At 57.4% G+C, this 19,500-nt stretch overlaps 1 protein-coding gene across 6 annotated transcripts in view; it reads right to left on the bottom strand.

The window, feature by feature from the left end:
• Window positions 1-4,474: 4,474 nt before the first annotated feature.
• Window positions 4,475-19,500, bottom strand: part of ZMIZ1 (zinc finger MIZ-type containing 1) — a 245,263-nt gene continuing 230,237 nt past the window's right edge. For 5 of the 6 annotated variants that reach the window (XM_023204838.3, XM_023204836.3, XM_023204837.3 and 2 more), the window contains 10 exons: window positions 19,309-19,450; window positions 17,553-17,763; window positions 16,253-16,358; window positions 14,507-14,667; window positions 13,437-13,504; window positions 13,067-13,135; window positions 12,326-12,570; window positions 11,074-11,240; window positions 7,518-7,778; window positions 4,475-6,057 (listed from right to left, as the gene is read on the bottom strand). In XM_023204838.3, the coding sequence (XP_023060606.1) occupies window positions 5,950-6,057; window positions 7,518-7,778; window positions 11,074-11,240; window positions 12,326-12,570; window positions 13,067-13,135; window positions 13,437-13,504; window positions 14,507-14,667; window positions 16,253-16,358; window positions 17,553-17,763; window positions 19,309-19,450 (1,538 nt within the window). In that variant the 3' untranslated portion in view covers window positions 4,475-5,949. The remainder of the gene's footprint in view (window positions 6,058-7,517; window positions 7,779-11,073; window positions 11,241-12,325; window positions 12,571-13,066; window positions 13,136-13,436; window positions 13,505-14,506; window positions 14,668-16,252; window positions 16,359-17,552; window positions 17,764-19,308; window positions 19,451-19,500) is intronic. The other variant, XM_023204839.3, reaches the window with a different exon arrangement.

The following is a 19,500-nucleotide window of genomic DNA, read 5'->3' as shown; positions in this document are numbered from 1 at the left end:
CCCCAAGCAGAACCTCGCGATGCCAGAGCCTGGGCCACTAAACCCAAGGAGGCAGGAGGCAGAGGTATGGGGAGGGTTAGCAGGCAGATAGAGTGAGACTTCTGGTAGAAGAGAAGGGGGTGATGGTGTCAGGGGCTGGGGGAGGGGTGGCCCCAACTGGGGAAGGGACACCACATCCTCTGGGCTTGGGTGGAAAAAGATATGTCCAGGGTGGATGGAGATAGGCCTGTGGGTAGCAGCGGGGACAGTGGGGAGCTGGGTGAGGGTAGGGTAGCCTGCTGAGAGCAAGGTGGGCGTGGTTAGCAGGAGGCTCGAGCAGAGGACAAGGGAAATGAGGGGCCATTAAACATTGAGTGCCTTCAGCACTCAGTGAGGCTGGATACCCCAATGTGTCCTGGCATCAACCTGCAGGGCTGAATGACTTTCCCCAGTAGTACCCCATGGCCTTACATGAAGACAGTCAGTGGATTCAGGGTGGAGACTTCGCGGTGGGCTAGGGGAAGAAGAGATGTAAGATGATCCATGGTGTGTGACCCCACATGCTGGGAGGCTGAGCTCTGAACTGTCCCAAGCCAGGCCCCACGTTGGGCTTTTTGGGTGGATGTTTCTCATCCCAGGGTTAGGCTCACAGAAGGAAGTCACCCTTCTGGGGAGGAGTTAGCTGAGGTGGGGCCAGCCAGTCTCCATGCAGCCTTGTGGGGCAGCCACAGGCCTGTATCCCAGGTTCAGAGTCTCCAGCTAAAATGCCAGGAAGGTTTGCTTATTATCATGAAGTCAGGGGAGTACACTGCCCTTCCTCCCTCTCCCTGCTCCCCTGCCCACTTCCTGCCTTTAAGTCAATGGCATTCAAACTTTTTGTTTTTAACCACAACCCACAAATAAGAATTAACATCATGACTCGGCAGACACACACACACACACACACACACACACACACACACACACACAGAGACATACACACATACACACACAGACACACACACACACACACACAGTTTCTTGATACAATGCTACCGTTTATAGGGCACACTCCTGATATTTCCTACCGTATTCTCATTGGTTTTATTAAAGTGCTGGCCCAGCCCCACCACGCTGCTCTAAGACACATGGAGCTGGGCATGTCTCCTTTGGGAAGCTCTCCCTCAAGCTAACTAAGCACCCTCCTCTCGGAGGGGTGTCTGCTCAGAGATAAGAGTCAGCCTGTCCTGGCGACGCTGGCAGAAGGCAGTGCCTGCAGCTGAGCAGTGGTCGGTGGGTGTTCCATTATTTAATGTAAATCTTTTCTCCTCCTCACCTTCCACCTCCCTCCAAAAGGAGGAACTCCAGCCACCTCGGAGAGGCCCCAGGAGCTGGGGGCTTCCGGGTACCCAGCCCCCTACAGGTAGCACCCTGCAGCCTCCCCCACACCGCTGGCTCCTGCACACACCCTCACTCTCCTGACACCGGATACATCTGAGTGATCTCTGGGGTGCCGGCCCGGCCCTTCTTCCCTCTGTGGACAGTCCCTGTGGAGGAAAGGCCATAGCAGCCATGCTTGCTTTCCCCCTCAGGTCAGGCTGCATGGAGGGACGGTAGGGACTGGTCGTGGGGCTGTGTCAGATGCCTGTTCCCAAAACTTCAATCAGAGACACATGAAGTGCTGTCAGTTTGTGTTGGTACCGAGGCTGGAAGGATGGTTAAAACCACGGCCTGGGCAGGGGTTCTCGTGAGACAGTAGCCCAGGTAAAGCACGCTCACAGAGGAGGGAAAACCTAAGCTTCCCTAGGAGGGGAGGGTCAGGTGTACTGAGAGGCGGAGGCCAGGGATGTTGACATGCCAGCAGGGAGCATGGCTGCAGTGAACACTCACTCTCCATTGAACCCACACTCCTGAGTGCTCTGAACAGCACCCTCTGTGGCTTAACATGAATATACTTAAACCCAGCATCATCCACAAGGGAGCATCAGAGATGGGACACTGTTGGACACTCTGAGTCACATATCACAGGAGCCCTTAGCACCCTGCAGCCACCTGGCCCCGTTCAGCCACCCCAACTCCCCCAACCATCCAGCCACACACTGCACCTGCCCCACCAGGGGCTGGTTCCAGGGACCCCCATGGACAGGGGTTCTTCCAACTCAACACCCAAACCACCTGCCTTTATTTTTTGTGTGTGCAGAGGGTAACAGGGCTGGGAGTGTGGTTTAAAACAAAAGCAAAAACACCCAAACCACTCCTTAACATCCACAAAATAGCTAATTCGCAAACCTTCATTTTTGTCAATTTATTTAGAAAAAAATTAACATGGGCAAATGAGATACCTCAGTGTTACAACAGAGTACAGAAATGTCTAGCAATAGTCAAATAATTTGATCTTTAAATACAAAATAACCACATGAACACCTAATATACAGGTTTCATCTGAATACATATTTATTAGATAAATATTAGAGGTTGTCACATCATCTAACTACATACAGCTTTGCAAGACTAGAAATCACAATTAGTTTTTTGACCAGTTTAAAGTATGAAATGATTGCATTGTACATACGATGTACAAAGACGATGATGGTTTCTGTGGGAGTTACTTCAGGCTGCACTGGTGGGTGTGTTTATGTGTGTACGTGTGAATCACCTGTGATCATGATATCAAAAATTATACAAAGTATGAATTTGGTTACAATTTTCTTCTGAAATCCCCATTTCTTTTCATTATTTCCATAGCACCCTAAAAATACACAGGTGGCAGGACTAGTACACTGAAGCTAAATAGTACATGTAGGTAAAATAAAAACAGAACAAAAATCCCTTTCCACGCAGGGTCTGAGTATATTACATGAGCGAGAGAGACAGACGTGGAGAACTCACAAATGCTATAACCAACAGGATCTAGTTTTTCCACGTGATGGAGTTCCAAGCTTTTTTGTTGTTGTTGTTGTTGTTTCGCAAAATAAAAACAATACACATTCCAAGAGAAATGAATGCATCTGTTGACACGTCTCTATTTCTCATTTACATATGTACACACGTCCCTTGAGTCGCTGCTGCTGACACGGCCCTGTGTGGACGGGTCAGGCCCGAGGCCCGTCGGGAGCAGACCTGTAGCTCTCTGGGTGGTCAGGGCTTCCATTAGGGAGAAAGTATTAGCAGTTTCTTAAAAAATAAAATGGCTACAGGGAACATGATACATGGATAAAGCTTCAAACCAAGAAGATGGGGGTGATTGCCTGTACTTGGCCCTTCCCGCCTGCCTGCTGGCTCCCTGTCCATCTTGAGGAGTGGGTGGCAGAAACATGCCTGTGGGCCGGCCGGGTGGATGCTTGGCATGGAAAAGTGGCTTGCAGAGGCCTCGTTTTTGCTGAGGTTACTTATGGCTCCAAGTAGTCGTCCGAAAGGATCAGGGAAGGATCTCTCCAGAGCTCAGGACCATCTCTGCTAATGGGCGTTGTCTACCTGCACCTGTCACAACCTGGGGCTTGCTCCCGCCCCGGGTGCCTCTGCACCCCCCTCACACCTTGGCCTGGCTCCAAGAGCACTCCGGCAGAGCTTGTCTCCAGACTGCAGGCTGTAGGCACCACACACGGTTCAGAGCCGGCCGAAAGGGAAGCTCTGGGCCGAGCTTGCTGGTGGAGGCTTGCTGGAGAGGGGACCCAGGAAACCTGCCTCAGGTGCTGAGCCCAGAGATGTTTGCAGGAAGCGCCCGGGGCCTGGGCTGCAGGGAGCATCTCGACTCTCTGCACTGGAAAGCTGTGGATCCGCCTGTGAGCAGAGTGTGGACACACCCTGATTAAGAACCAGAATGAACCCCAGGCCTTTCTGGGGCAAAGTATCAAGGCAGGAAGCAAGAACTCCTAAGGAAGGCATCTGTAAGTCTGTCTGGAGCTTAATTCCCAGATGGTCTGACACAGGGCGTGGCCACTTGCCAGGCCACAGACACTGGGCAGGGTGGCCACATGCTACCTGGCGTTGGCTTGTCCCTGCCAGCTGACTGAGGGATGGCTCTAAATAGCGGGCTGCCCGGTCTTCCAACTCCCAGCACAGCCGCCCATTCTGTTCGCCCCTTCAACTGTACAAATAGCCCTGGTTGCTTTTATTGTTTTTGTTTTAAAAAAAAGAAGACTCGGTCTTTGTCATTGAGTCTAGGTATTTTAAAAACACCAGCAAAGGCTATAACCAGGTCATGAAAATGTTGAATATTATCAAAGACGATACTAAAATATTCACAAAGATATTTACAAAAGCGATTCTTAAAATAATTGATTTGCATACTGAACAACACACTATTTGAAAAAACCTCGACGACAACGGGACAAAGGAAAAAAAGGGGCTGGGGCAATGGCAGCTTTCCTACAGAAAACCTTGTGCCGTCTGGGACAGTGACTGGAAGTCAACAGCTGGGGCCACCTTTCCAGTAAAACCCACAGAGGAGTGCTGGGGACCACCCACAGTGCACGGGAGAGCAGAAAGGGCCCCAGGCAGCGGCCGGGAAGGGTGCAAAGAATTTACAGATGGGACCCCTGAAACAAAGCGAACACAGGACAAGCTCCCCAGGAGGCCCTGGAGAGTGGTAAGCCAGATGGAGCAAAGCGGTGGAGGGAAGGCCAGAGGCTGCTTTTGCTTAAGCAAGCAGGAGTGTGAGGTGAGATTGTGATGGTGGAGGAGTGCAGGCAGGAGAGGCTGGCAGCCAAGGGCAGTGTCTGGGGCAGGCCCAGAAACACGCTCCCCTCCTCCCCCCATGCCTGCAGGTACATACTAGTGCACATGGCCATGGCCTGGGCTACAGCCGGGGGTAGCTTGGAGCACAAGGACAGAGGGAGGGGCTGGACAGACACCATTGCCCTGGGCTCCGGTTTCTGCACCTTCCCAGCCTTTCCACACACTGCCCTTGCCATCTGATTGGACAAAGAGAACTAGGACACAGAGGGAAGTGGGCGTCCCACGGAAGTCTTGGAGAGGTGGCAGGAGAGGGACTAGGAGAAAAACAGAACACACAGACAGAAATGGTTTGCTTGCTGTCCAAGCGCAACGTTCCTTTTCTCCAGGTGACTTCATAGCTTTAAATCGTTGCTGTTTAAAAAGAGAGTGGCTTGGAGCAAAGTTAGAAGTTGCCGCTCCTGTTTGATTCTGACAGGTTGCATGCCCCTGCCCCCCAACCAAGGGCACAATCACTTTGGTTGGGCGCACACCTGCTCTCTCTGTCCCCCAAGGCTGGGTCCTGTCTGAGCTTGGAGGTGGAGCCTCAGAAATGTCCTGGCCCTGTTTCCCACCAGTCCCCAAGCAGGAATGGCAGACTCCCTCTCAAACACAGAATCTTGTCCTTTTTCTCTGCTTTCTGAGAGAGTGTGTTTATCGGGTATCTCGGCTTAAAGGTCAGGGGTCAAACCGATGACCAGTGGCCCCCGAGAGACGTAGTCTTTCCCAGAGGTTTGTGCTTTTCTGTGGTGGGTGGTGGTGGGCGGGCTAGTCTCACTGCCACCAACTGCCAGCGCTCCTCCAAGGCTCGGGGCCCACGCTGGGGCCCGGGGGCCTTCTCAGGCTCCAGTCACTTAAGGGAGGCTCTGGACCAGGAAGCAGGGAGGCAGGGTTACAGTCTAAAAGATGGAAGAACCTTGGGGACACTGGAAGGTCATCTGGAATCGGCACACGCAGAGGGACCGGGAAGCCACATCGGCGTGCGCCCTCTTACCGGGCTGGTTCCTCTCGGGAGGGTGGTCTTCAGGCCTGCGCTGGACATGGGCCCAAGCGCAGGGCGTGCAGGCGGGACGGGGACTCCAGACCCACACAGCCTTCCCGGCGCACCCTCCCTACCCCTCTGTTTTGAGAGGGCTGCAGCAGGGGAGGGTTTCCCGCCCCACAGCCTGTGGCTCTGGTGCGGGGCAGTCTGAGGGCACAGGCTCCCAGGTGGAAAAGTGTGTAGGGCAGGTGGGGTGGGAGGCAGAGTGTGGAGGGATGGCCCCGACTGGGTGGCCTTCAGTTGTTCTCAAACAGAGACAGGAGGTCATCGTTACTATTGCTCGGCAGGTCGGGGGGGTCCAGGTAAGACAGGAGCTCGTCAGGATTTGTGAGTTCGGGAAGGAGCTGGAAAAGAAGGAGTGACGAAGTTCAGATGAGGTGTGCCCGAGAGGCAGGCCCCGGCTGAGGAATGCAGGGGCGCCCTGGCCCGTCCCCCTCCACTTGCCTCTCAGGACCCTAGCCAAAAAAAAGGGAAGAGAACAGCCTTGGGCCTGGGCCTGCCAGGCATCCCCCCCACACACACCAGCCACTGCACCGAGTGTGGGGCACCCCCGTGCTCATTTCAAGCCTGGGGAGCGGGACCCGCAGCCCACCAGCCGAGGCCTGAGCAGGGCTGACCCTTTTCAGGCATGGACTTCAGCCCTAAGCTGGGAAGGCCCCATGGTGGGTCACTTGGGCCTCCCAGCTGAAATCACATGCTTCATGTGTAAGCACAAGGAGGTGGGCTGGTATGAAGGTGGGAAGGCGGGAAGGCGAGTGGTTCCCGCAACCCCCTACCCACCATCCCTCTCTCAAGGGCTCGCTGCTCCTTGGTGAGCCTGTGGCCGGCTGGCAGCCATCCTTCCCTGTGGCCCCAGAGGGGTTGCAGACTGTCCCTACCCTCTACTGAGATATCCTTGGAGTCTGTCACATGGGAAGCCTCATGCATCTAAAAGCAGCCCCACTGGCCTGGCTGAGGGGGAACACTGGGCGAGGACCTGAGATGGCTGCACAGTGAGTGAGTCCTAGCTAGCACAGAGCCCTCTGATGCTGCTGGAGCAGAGGCTGACAGAGCAGGGCTGGGGGTGAAGAACAGGAGCGACTGACGAACAGGCCTCCTCCCGGAGTCTGGCACCAGCTCTGTGGTGGGCATGGGAGGGGCCGGTGCTCGGTCCCATCCCGCCAGCCACATCCAGCAGCCCAGCCCCATCATCCAGGGTGACCCCCACCATCTTCCAGACTTCAGGGTAGGATCCCTGGCCCTCTGCTGCCCATGCTGGCCTGCCACCCCTGGCTGTGACCCAAGGTTGCCCCCTCTGCCCCCACCTTCTGTCACCCACATGGGGGTCTCTCGGAGTGAGCGATGGAGCAAGCGGAAGCAGGGCATGGACAACACGCGGACAAGAAAACTGGAGACAGACACACACCAGTGAGGCAGACAGACGGCCTCTCCCTCCAGCCCTCCCTGCCCAGGCCAGAGAGGCAGACACAGAAACCGCAAGCTCACCACTGGGGGAGGGCAGGGACCCTCCTGTGCTGCACGAGGGACCCCGCAGGGCTTGGGTCAGAAGGTGGGTCAGGGCTGGGGTTCAGGGCTATGGCCAAAGGGACTGGGGGGACAGGAGCCAGCAGGGTGGGGACCCTCAGTAGTAACACTTCCCCATCATGGGGCTTCCTGGTCTGGAGCCAGGTCTGGCTGAAGCCCTCCCGCCACCCACCCACCTCCTCCCCTCGGGGCCTTGAGCCCTCACACCCACCCCTTCTCTCGGGCAGGTCCCGGCGCCAGGCCTAGCCCCAGGCCAAGGCGAGTGGCGACCCCAACTTACATCCAGCGAAGGCTCCGGCATGTCGGATGCTCCCTGCGCTCCGGCCTGACCCTCTAAGGCTGAGGAGGGGTTAAAGGTCAGGTCGCTGTGTGGATGGCTGCTGGGAGCGGCCTGTGGCGGCTGCCGGGGAGGCTGGGAAGGAGGAGGAGGAGGAGCCCCACTGTGATGTAATGGAGGCCCTGACTGGCTGCTGGGGTGTGGTACGTGCAAACCTTGTTGTATGGAGGGGTGGGGCTGGTCAGAGCTGCCAGCGTGTGGCATCTGTGGAGGAGGAGAGAGCGGGAGAGAAGAGAGGTGAGGTGAGGAGGCACGGCGATGATGCCTGGAGAAAATGAAACCCAACACAACCAGGGAAGTCACAACCCCCGAAACGTGGCCACCCGGTACGAGGCTGAACGTTGCTTCTGGGCAGAGAAACAAAGAAAAATTTCTCCCCCAAAACCACCCATCGGGGAGGCTGCAGGGGGACGGCGGGGACCTCCCAGGCCACGTGGGGCCCCAGGAGGTGGGGAGGGCTTCGACACAAGCACAGACACGGGGAGCTGGGCCTGGGCTCCCCCAGGCCCCTCCGCCTCCCCGCCCAGACAACGAACAACAGCGAGGGCAGGATGGAGAAGCAGAATGGGCATGTTCCAGGGAGCAGGAGGCGGGAGGGCGGCCGCCGCAGCATGGTGCAGACCCCAAGCTGGGCAGCAGAGAGCAGACACAGACAGACAGCATCGGGCGGGCGTGCGGCTCAGGACTGGGTCTGCACCTCCCAAGTGGGCCCTGGGCAGGGGTGATGCTGGGCACGGAGGCACCTTCTGCCAGCCCGAAGTGTGCAGCAGCTGGGGTCTTGGCACAAGCCCTGCAGCCCGGGTGGAATCTGGCTGTCAGAGCAGGGCTGGGTGGGCACCGGGCCAGCCAGGGGCATCTTCACACCCTGCCAGACCCTGTTCCTAGACATCCTACTTGGTCGGCACCAGCCCTCAAAAACACAGGGTTGTGAGGGAGGCAAGGCACCTCCGGCACTCCAAGGACAAGGGGACTGAGTGACGGTTCACCAATGGTGGGTGTCTTGCTGAGGGTGAGGCTGGCGGTGCCTCTCTAACAGATGAACTAGAGGACTCACACCCTCCCGTGGGCACGTGCACTGAACACTGGGCTGCCTGTGGGCGGGTGGGGGAGATGTGAACATTCCCCTGCTAGCCTGTTGCTGTCGCAAGCAGACCCTCCTTCAAAGTGAAAGGCTGGGGAATCCTGCAGACCAAGCCCTGATCCCGCTGCAAGCATCCCTGACAGCCCCCAGCCCCATTTTCACTCTGCCAGTGAAGGTGGCTCACGGATGCTCCAGGTGTTCCACTGGAACAGCAGCCTGGCACATGCTTCCTTGGTCTTTTCGTCCCCTCACCCTACCCCATCCTGGGGCATGTTCTCCCTGTGTGCATTTAGAATTCGCAGCCACACCATCCTCAGTCTTTGCCCAATTCCAACTTCCTCTTCCTGTTTCTCCTAAAACTGCTTCCCAGGCCTTGCTACGGGCCAGTCTCTGCCCACGGTTCAGGTGGCCCCTTCTCAGCGTACAGGGCCTCAACCCAATGTGGCCTTAGGGAGCACAGTGCCCTTTCAGTCCAAGTCCCAAGAATGCGATGACCTCGCAACTGTGATGCTGGAGACCTTGGGAGACCCATTTATAAGACACATACAAGAGGCTGGAGGAATGGGCCACCACCCATGGTCAGTGAGAGGCCAGCTTGGGGCTCCCACTCCTGTAGATGCCCTCAGTGCCCACCCTGGGAGAGCAGGGAGGGCTCCATACTCCAGCTGTGCAGCCCAGCTCAAGACAGACAGTCCTTGGATCTTCAGAGGCAGCTGTGCCCCTCAGCTCCGTATCTGGCTGGAACGTCTCCGGCCTGGAGAGGCAGGTGCTGTTGGAGCACTGCTGACACACCTGTCAACCTGCCACCAAGTATGGGCAGTCTGTGGGGGCAGCAGTCCCTGCGGGCATGGCAGTGCCTCCCAGCCTTGGGCTCAGCTGGGGGTGTGGCTGCCTCCACCTGGGCAGGTGTGCTAGGAGTTTACCTGTGACTGCCCTGCCCCAGCAGCCTGGCGCATCTGCACTTCCAGGTCTGCTTGCCCTCTAGTTAGAGTTCAGAAAGGGAGGACAGGACCATCTAGAGAACATCTTAAGGGGCTCTGAGGTCAACTCACAGGCTCAGATCCGGCCACACAGATGCAGGCAGCGGGGCTCACAGAAGGCAAGAGAAAGCTTGGTTGTCAAGGGGAAACAGATGGCATTCCCACTCCATATTCCAGTGGTAGGAACTGGAGGGCGCAGGATGTGTGTGTGTTGGGGGGGGGGGGTGTGTGATTTTGGTGTCCTCTGGGTGTGGGATGCCCTCAGGACCCAGGAAGGGGCACCAGGAAAGAAGCCCCCAGAAATCACAAGCCCCATGGGGTAGAGAGTAACTTTCAAAAACTTGGCCAAGGCTCCACAAAGCATCTATTTCCCACTTGGACTCCTGGGGTCCTGAGGGAAAGTTGCTGCTCCCTCACCTGGAGTCCTGAGGCAATTCCATGTCAGGTGTGTGGAAGACAGTATAATCCAGAGGCTCCTTCCTGTGCAGGCCACCCAAGCCCACTGCCAGACACTGGCGGGACCTCGGACCCTCTCATTGGCTTGTGTGGCCCAGGACCCACAGCCACGTGCTCAGCAGTGGCCCCTCCTCCCTAAGATGAGAGCCCAGAATGACTGAGACCTCAGACACACCACCTCAGCCTCTGGAGGCTACAGTTTCTCCAAACCCCAACTGTTCTTCCTGCACCCATGCACTGCCAGGAGTTTTGCTCCATTGGCACAAGGCCTATCTGTCCTGCTTACACCTGTCACACGGCCTCTGCAGAGCACAGCTCACAAAACGTTTGTTAAACTGAGTGGAACCACGTGGAACTCACTGGATGAGGACTCCAGGGGACAGGAGGGCCTCCTGCCACTGCCACTGGGGCCACAGGAAGGGAGGGCCTGTGGACAGCACAGGATACCTTAACCCACCAGGGGCATCCTCAGCCACACAGGGCATATGTCAATAAGTGTGAAACAGAACGAGAAGCGAATGCTCTTCAGATAATGAGACTTCCTAGCATTTCTTTTGTTGGAGGTGGTAATACCCTGAATTCAGATCCTTGGGGAATAAGGGGACAAAAGTCGAGGTGGCTGGAACCGTGTTAGGTGAGTGTAAGAGTGTGCAAGTGGGAGAGGGAGAGGGCTGATGGCGTGTGCTGGGTACTGGCGAGTGCATGCACATGTGTGTGTGTATGTGTGGAGGGGTGAGTGTTTGGGGAAGAGCCTGAAGCTTCTCCCATCTCCAGAGAATCCGAAGTCCTAGGTAAAACAGCCAAGACCAACGATGCTGACAGGCCATGACCTAGCCTCAGTCAGACCCCTCCTATTCCCTTCTGAGCCCACACATCCAAATCTTCATACTCTGCCTTGCCTGGGAGGGAACAGTGTATCCAGATCCCAAGGCATCAACCCCAAAGGCTGGGGAATGGGGTGGGGCGAGGAGAAGGTACTCACAGTTTCCTGCATGGGGTGACTGAGGGGTTTCTCGAGGGTGGCCATGTTGTTGGGCATGTCCGGGGGATGGGAGAGTTGGGGGGGCCCGTGCATGAAGTCATTCATGGATGTCCCTCCAGGGTTCCCGTGGGGGAAGTCAAAGTTGCCATGGCCTTGGTAGTTGTTGCCTAGGAAGGGATGAGATGGGGAGGGGAGAGGGTCACCCAGAGGGACAGTGGCCACCCCAGGGAACAGAGAGTGTATAAAAATACAAGCCAAGTCCTTTTCCTCTTGCAAGGCTGCAGTTGGCCACAGCAGCCTGAGGCTTCCGGGCTGTAGGATGGAGTAGCCACGCAGCCCTGTCCCATGGTCTGTGGTACCCTAGAGGATGTGCTGCCCTGACAGTTATGGAGGAGGGGGCAGAGTGGGAGAAAGGGGGAGGGCCAGGCTCCTGTGGGGAGTGGGGGACATGGCCTGAGCCCACAGCAGACCCGCTGAGCTACTCCTCAATGTGGGCACTTTTCATACCCAGCAAGACCCAGGCCCAGAGTGGGTGCAGGTTCTGCCAAGCCCACAAAGAAAGCTGCAACAGACTCAGGATGACGCGCGCAGAAGCCAGCTGTCCCGCCTCCCTGGTCACTGTGCCCTCCACCATGTGACGATGGCAAGGGTCAGAGGATCAGCAGGTTGGGAGGCTTGGCCCTTGGCACACTGTGGGAGTCTGGCTAGGTGGCCTAACTTCTCTGGGCCTCTCATGGGGACCTAAGATCAGGGATCCCAGCGGGAGCTGCCACCCAGTGGGGGCTACTTTCCAGGAATCAGTGGCAGTAGGGGTGAAACTTGGTCTGGGCAGCCGGGAGTATAAGGGCCAGTGGGTGACCTTGGTGGCTAAAGGCTAAGGCTCCAGGAACCTGGACTCTGTCCCTAGGAGGGCAGGAAAGTTGCAAGGAAAATGCAGATATCACGGAAAAAATATGGGAGGGCAGGGGGTAAGGCCAAGAACTCAGGTGAGTGTGTGTTGTCAGCAGACCCAGAGGCAATTGGCTGGGAAGAGGCAGCAGTCTTATCTCCCACCAGGGCAGGCTCTGAAGCCCCTGGGCTAGGCCCATGTACCCTCAAGTCTAGCAAACTGGGGATTGTTGGGGGGGCGTGTTACTTCTCTCTCTTCAACCACATCCCCGGCCCCTGCCACTATCAGCACAGAAATTCTGTGCCCCTGCAGGGACTTGGGGCTGCCCTCCTTCTCCCTTCTTCCCTGCCCGGCATCACCCACCTTGGCTGCTGTAGTCGTTGGAGTTGGTGCCCCCTGGGGGAGGCGGGAGGGGGTAGGGGGACGGGCCGGGGCCCAGGGCTGCGATCATCTCCATGACATTGGGCATGATCATCTGGCTGGGACTCATGGTCTTGAACCGCTTGGAGGGGATGCCGTCAGGGTCGTCCTTGATGTGTAAGTCCGACTTGATGGGCACTGGCCGCCAGCTGCACGTGGGATCGATGGTGACCTCTTCAAACTCGGAGCTGGGGGAGGAAGGGTGGCAGAGCTGAGGCGCTGGGGTGCCTGGCTTTGGGCATAAAAGCACCTCCAGCTCGGAGAGACCCTAAGGTGACCTTGTTGAGGCCCCTGCCCCAACTCTGACCACACCGTGGACAAGGCAGAAGCCTGGCAGGGATTTCTCCATATTTCTTTGACATATGGGGAGACTGAGGCTAGAAAAGCAAGCGGCTGGGCACAGGGCAGCTGGTCTCAAGGCCTCCCACTTGGGGAGCAGCAGGTGGAGGGTCAGGGCAGGGCACTGTCAGCCTCCTGCTCTGGCTGGCTTTCATCCTTTCTGGGAAGTTAATTTGTCCCCAGATCCAGAGGCCCCTGAGGGTAAGCGACAGAGGTGGGGGATGTGGGTCACGGTCTGCTGGCCTGGGAGGGGAGGGATGTGTCAGGGCTATCCACGTGCACACCTTGCTCTATTCCAGGCCTTGTCCCCTCTCACCCTCTGCCCGTCACTGGGGCCCCACTTACTGTTGGATGGCATTCAGGATTCCCCACATGTACTGATCCACCTCCAGGCCCTCCAGCAGAGCGGTTTTACTGGAAAAGGAGACGGGGAGCTTGGCCTCTGCTCCAGGACCCAAGGAGGTGGGGGCACAGCCCATCCACCTCAGTGTCAGTGGGGTCCCACCCCTGCTGCTGGTTACTACTGGAGGCACAAGACGGGGGGACTCTGACCGCGTGATACCAAGGGACCACCCGAAGCCCCCATAACCTAAGCCCCTCTGCCATGTTTGGGTTCTGGTTTGCATTTAGGGCAGGTGGAGGTGGGCGGTAGCCAGCCCCTCCCCTCTGTGGTTGGGGAATGGGGGAAGCCCCCACCAGGGTGGACATCACTCACTTGCACACAGGACACCTCCAGGTCCCTCTTTCGCAATTCAGCTGCAGGTACGACTCCAGGTCAAAGCACTGCAGGCAGACAGACAGACAGACAGACATGGGTGAGACCAGGACTGTCAGAAACTGCCTCAATGTGCCTAAAGGACCCTTGGAATAACTTCCCCAGCAGAAAGAAAGATAGGCTGTGGGAGAAACGCAGGGTTGGGGCTGGGTGGAGTGAGAGCAATGACACCTTTTTACCATGCAGAGTCCTTATGCCTCCACCCCAGCATCCCTCACACCACCTCCCATGCTCCAAATGACCCTGTGCCTACATCCTCTGAGAAGCCTTCCTGGTCCCGACCCCAGCTGACTCTCACTGTTTTTTGCCCTGTTAATAGGCCCTTTCAATGAGGCCAGGGGTAGCCCCGTCAGCCCAGCCCAGGCACGGAAGACAAGTCTGATCAAGTTCATCGATCTGTATCACACAGCTAAGGTGACCAGACCATCCTTTTGCCCACAGCATTCTTTTGGAGGGAGGAGGGGAAGCTCCTGTCCCACTGCACCCTCAGGACCAGCTGTAGGTGACTGCCCTGGGCCCCTTCTGCATGCCCGCCACACCCAGGTTCCAGAGGACGGCTCCCTGTTCTTCTTCCAGGCCGGGTTGCCCACGTTTACTCATTGCTCTGTCACTGCCTGCTCAGACTGGGACTGTCACTCACACCAGGGCTACTTCCTGAACACTGGCTTGATGTAAGGTCCTGGACAGAGGCATGAATTAGACAGTGGTGTCCCTGCTCTTGGGCCCCCAATCAGCCCTGCCATGTGTGTGGGACTTCCAGCTGGCATCTGCCATCTGCCAGGGCAGGGGCTGTCCAAAACCATTTCTGTAGCCCCTTTGGCCTTAAGCACACAGAAAAGATGCTCAAACATAAATGATGGCTGAAATTAATGAGTGATGTCAGCTGCTGATCTCCATGACATCCTCCTGGACAGTGTTTGGACAGGCCCTGTTGGCCCTCTGCCTACCCCTCACCATCCCAGCCAGAATCTAGGTGGCTTGCCGGAGCTGTGCTTTCTGGGGACGTTCACCTGGACATGCTTGCAATCGTGTCCTCGAGCAGGCAGCTGGATGCGCCGGAATGTGATGGGGCACTTCAGAGACACCTTGATGGCTGTCTGCTCCACCCCATCCTCCCCGTTGAGGGTCGTGTTGCCCGAGGAGGCAGCCACGCTGCTGAAATTCCGCTTGACTGTGGGGCAGGAGGCACAGACAGGTGAGTATGGCAAGGCAGTCCTGCAGAGGTGGGGGGTCTGCACATGCTCCCCACTTCCTCGTCCTCCTCCCAGCCCACACCAAACACTGAGAGGGCCCACAGTGTGTCAGTCATAGGGCTGGGTGCCCGGGCTGCTGTCTCCATGTGGGACGCGTGTGGTGTGTGTGTGCCCGAGGAGCTGGCTGTGGCAGTTCCTCTATCTCTGCAGAGCAGACCCTGCCTTCGCTAGGAAGGGGGATGTCTGCAAAGCTCATGGAAAGTCAGTCTGGCACTTCTCTGATTTACTGGGTCAGTGAAAAGCCCCCTCAGGCACTCCTGCACTTCACTCTGCACATGTGGAAATGGAAATGAACAGCTGCCTGCTGGAATCCCAGGGCTCAGGGCAGCAACGTGAAGAGTGGCCCTGTACCTCCTGCACAGGGCCTCTGAGTTCACACCCGGGGTCTCCTTTAAATGGGACTCCAAGCCAAGTCCTTCCATCCCAACTTTTATTTTTTTGTGGCAGTGTCTTGCTGTGTCACCCACATTGGAGCGCAGTGGTGTGATCATGGCCCACTGCAGCCTCGACCTCCCCGGCTCAAACAATTCTCCCACCTCAGCCTTCTGAGCAGCTGGGACTACAGGCACAAGCCACCACTCTTGGCTGATTTTTTATTTTTCTGTGGAGACAGGCTCTCACTATGTGGCCAGGCTAGTCTTGAATTCCCGGACTCCCACCTCGGCCTCCCAAAGTGCCGGAATTATAGGCATGAGCTACTGTGCCCAGTCCTCTCCTGAGTTTAAGCATGAGCTGGCCAGACGCGGTGGCTCATGTCTGTAATTCCGGGACTTTGGGAGGCCGAGGTGGGCGGATCGCAAGGTCAGGAGATCGAGACTATCCTGGCTAACACGGTGAAACCCCGTCTCTACAAAAATACAAAAAAATTAGCCAGGCGTGGTGGTGGGCGCCTGTAGTCCCAACTACTCTGGAGGCTGAGGCAGGAGGACAGCATGCACCCAGGAGGCGGAACGGAGCTTGCAGTGAGCTGAGACAGTACCACTGCACTCCAGCCTGGGCAACAGAGTGAGACTCCATCTCAAAAAAAAAAAAAGCATGAGCTGTTGAAGTAGAGAAGTCAATCTGGAATCCACCCTCCGTGTCTTCCACCTGATGAAGATCCCCTCTTCTGTAAATCCTCTCATCTTTTAAAGGCCTGGCCCAGGTCTTCACTTCCTCCAGGAAGCCTGCTTCCTGACATTTTGTTTTAATCTGCCTCATGTCCTGTGCTGCTGTTGCAGGTATGCCTGTTCTGGCTCCCAAGTTGGACTGCCAGCTCTTCCACACAGGGCAGGTCCCAGAACTCCCACCAGCACTTATGGCCCCCAGCTTGTCTGATCATGACAACAGTCCGAGGAGGAGGGCATGAGCCTCAGGATGGGACGTGCTCAGGGACACTCCAGGCTCCGTGGCGACATGCATGGAGGCCAAGGTCAGTCCCAGGTGAATGGTGACTGCTTCTTAGTCCCAAACTCAGGCGGGGCCAGGGTCTGGCTCTCACTCCTTGTCCCCACCCAGACTCACTTTTTGTGATACAGTGCTCTGCGGGCAGGAGGCGCTTCTTGAGAAGTCCTTGCAGCACAGAGCGGACGGAGGGCCGGTGCACCAGCTGCAGCACGAAGAGGTGTGACTGCGGGGAGAGAGCAGACACTCAGTTCCTGCACACTGTCGTCATGCCCCGCCCTGCCTGCAGCCTCAGCAGCCCTAGACTGCTCCCAAGATCCCACAGCCGGCCTAGGAGACGCTCCCCCAGCGTGTGTCCTGGGACTTGTGAGCCTGACCACCACCCTGGAAAGGCTGCCTCTGCTGCAGACAAGGTGGACTTTGACACTGAAATACTCCCTGGATAAGGTTATAGGACACATGGCTTTAGGCCTGGGTTCCACTTCACTTCCTAACCTTCCCTACCACTGCCTTCCCATCATGTGTCCTCAGCCCTTCTGGCCAGGGTGCTCATCCCTCGCTTCGCCCTTCCAGGAAGCCTTCCAGAACTGCACACCCCAAACGTCCACCCATCAGCTGCCTTACTCTGACAGTTGTGCAGCCTTCCCCAGTCGGAATGGGATGTGCTGCCCAGGTCTATGACTCCTAACTCTGTGTGGGCTCTGTGCCCATAAGCTCACAAGGGCAGGATCAGAGTGTTTCCTTCTCCATGCCCCTACAGAGAGGCCAGTGGAGTGGGGCAGGCATTTAGTTCCATCGGGGCCTGAGCAAGCCCTGTGTGTTGGGCTCTGATCTTCAGGGCACATGAGGGTGGCTGACAGCTGGTCCTAGGTAACAAGTCACGGGTTGGAAGGACCCCCATACATGACTCTAAGACAAGAGGGTTGGGAAAGAAGGGAACGCGTTAACTTGGTTAACGGTTTGGGGAAGTTGGGTCTGAGGAAAAGCTCCCCCCAGGTTTGGGGGAGTTGGGTCTGAGGAAAAAGATGCTGACAATGACAACTGCTGGTGAACGAGGCAAGCAGGACATGGCTTCGAGGAACACAGAACCAAAACAATGAATGAAGGGCAGGGAGGAGGGGCCAGGAGGGGTGAATCGGAGGCACACGTGGAGAACAGATGGAGGCCTAGTGTCCAGGGGAAGAGGCCACATCTGAAGCCAGGGCATAGTGGCTTTGAAGGCCCAACGGTTTGAAGGTTATTGTACAGGCCCTAGGCGGGGAGCAGGTAGGGGCACACTGTATCTTTGGTGGCTGTGGGCACAGGGGCTGGTGACCCAAGGACAAGGCTGAGGACCAGAGGGGGGCAGGGTGTCCCGCACTCCCACACCGTGCAACAGGGACTGCCCGTGCCACCGCTGCCCCCAGCCCGCCACACTCACGCAGCAGCAAGCCGTGACAGTGATCTGGATGGTGTTGCGACCCGGCTGGCACACATGCTTCAGATGCAGGGGCTTGTGGGAGGTCTTGTTGTCGCCGCGCTCAATGGTGAGGGGCGTGGCGTTCACGCTGACCTGCACCGAGGCGGGCCAGTTGGTGTTCATCTGCCGGTCCTCGTGGTGGTAGCACTTGAACTGCAGCTCCAGGTCAGACCTAGGTGGGGAACGGGGGCGCTCAGGGCAGCTCTGCCGGGGGGCTGTCCGTGGCCTCTGTGACCCCGAGCCAGGCCACACACCTCTGAATGCACCACAACCTCCGAGACCCTTAGGACCCCATCCCTGACCCCAATGGTTCCCGTAGCCTGAGTTCTCCTCTCCCATTCTGGATACTCCCTCTACAACCAAACTGCCCCCAAGATCCCCGCACACCAATCATTCCCGCCATACCCCACAGCTGCTCTAGCTCCCATCTCCCTGGACTGTCCTCCCTGTAGGGGTCAACTCCTGGCTCCCTAGGTCAGAGATAGAGGGGCAAAAGAACAGGCACTCATTTGACAGGACCTGCTGTGAGGCCAGCCAAGCCCGTCTCCAGACCTGCTGGGAACTGTCCTCTCAGGCCACGGCCATTTCTGGTTCTGAGCACTCCCCAAGGAGGCCCCCCCAGGACACAGCACTGAGGAGCGTCAGGAACCAGCAGTGACCACGTATGCGTGACAACCCAGCCAGGAGGAGGAGGTCTCCCAGGCCAGGACACTCCCAGGTAAGAAGCGTGGGTGAGCAGGGTGCAGGCAGGCAGCACAGTGGCTTGTCCCGTGCCAGGAGCCTCTGCCCTCCTGCCTAAGCGTTGCAGCTCCTGTGTTCTGAACGCCCACACCAGTTATCTGTGGCCACTTCGCCCAGCCTGCTCAGCATGGTCAAGAAAACAGCAGGGGTGTGTGTGCACATGCCAGGCACAGACCCAGCTCTTGCCCTGGAGATGCTCACTGGGCAATCGAGGGGGTCTGAGTCACAAGCACAGTGAGACAGTGTGAGTCTTGCCTGAGGATGAAGGACTGAAGGGTGGAGACCCCTAGGGTTGGTTCTGGCATCCTAGAGACCTGGGCCCAAGTCCCAGCTCTGCCCCTGGCTAGCTGTGAGAACTCACACAAGCCAATTCACTTCTCTGGCCTCAGCTTCCTCCTCTGTCAAAAGGGAAAGTGTTGCCCATTTCCAAGATCAAAGTAGGTCACATGTGGAAGGTGCTAGGCATGGGCCTGGCTCAGCAGGGAACCTCCGGACCTTGCATTCCAGCACGTGCCTAAGTGTCTGAGCAGCAGCCCTGCCCAATGGTCAGCCCCTTGCAATAGGCAGGGCCTGCCTGACCCAGGCCTGGCCCCTGCGCCAGCCTCATCTCTGCATTCCTGGCTCTGGTCACCTGAGTCACACTCGAATTCTTGACTGCATTCCCTCTTGTCAGCTCACGGTCTCAGATGGGATACACAGCTTCCCAGCCTAGGTCTGACCCAGCCACCTTTTCCTCTGGGGTGAGTGACAGCTGCTCCCTGCCCTTAGGCCATGATACCTTGACTGCTCATCTCCCGGTGCCCCTGCAGACTTCCCATGACAATCGCAGGACAGGGCCCAGTCAATGATGCCGAACACGTGATGGTGACAGAAGATGCTGCCACCACCTGCCCAGGGCCACACTCGGGCCCAAGGAAGCCATCCTGGGGGACCTCCTTCATCCCGCCTGGGCTGGCGCCCCTGCCCTGACACGCACCTCCACATCAGCGTCTGGTGGACCGTGGGCCGCAGGTGGAACACATGGTTGCTGACAGCCAGGTTGTGCTCCAGGCGGAAGGGCTCCAGCACCACGCCATCCCGCACGGGGAATGTGAGCCGCAGCTCGTCATTGTGGTTGGCTGGGGCGAGGAGAGGAGGTGGGTGAGCCACAAGCCCCAGCTGCCATGGA

The sequence above is a fragment of the Piliocolobus tephrosceles genome, chromosome 9 (assembly GCF_002776525.5).
Source record: "Piliocolobus tephrosceles isolate RC106 chromosome 9, ASM277652v3, whole genome shotgun sequence".
Lineage (NCBI taxonomy): Eukaryota > Metazoa > Chordata > Mammalia > Primates > Cercopithecidae > Piliocolobus > Piliocolobus tephrosceles.
This window is presented reverse-complemented; position numbering and strand designations above follow the sequence as displayed.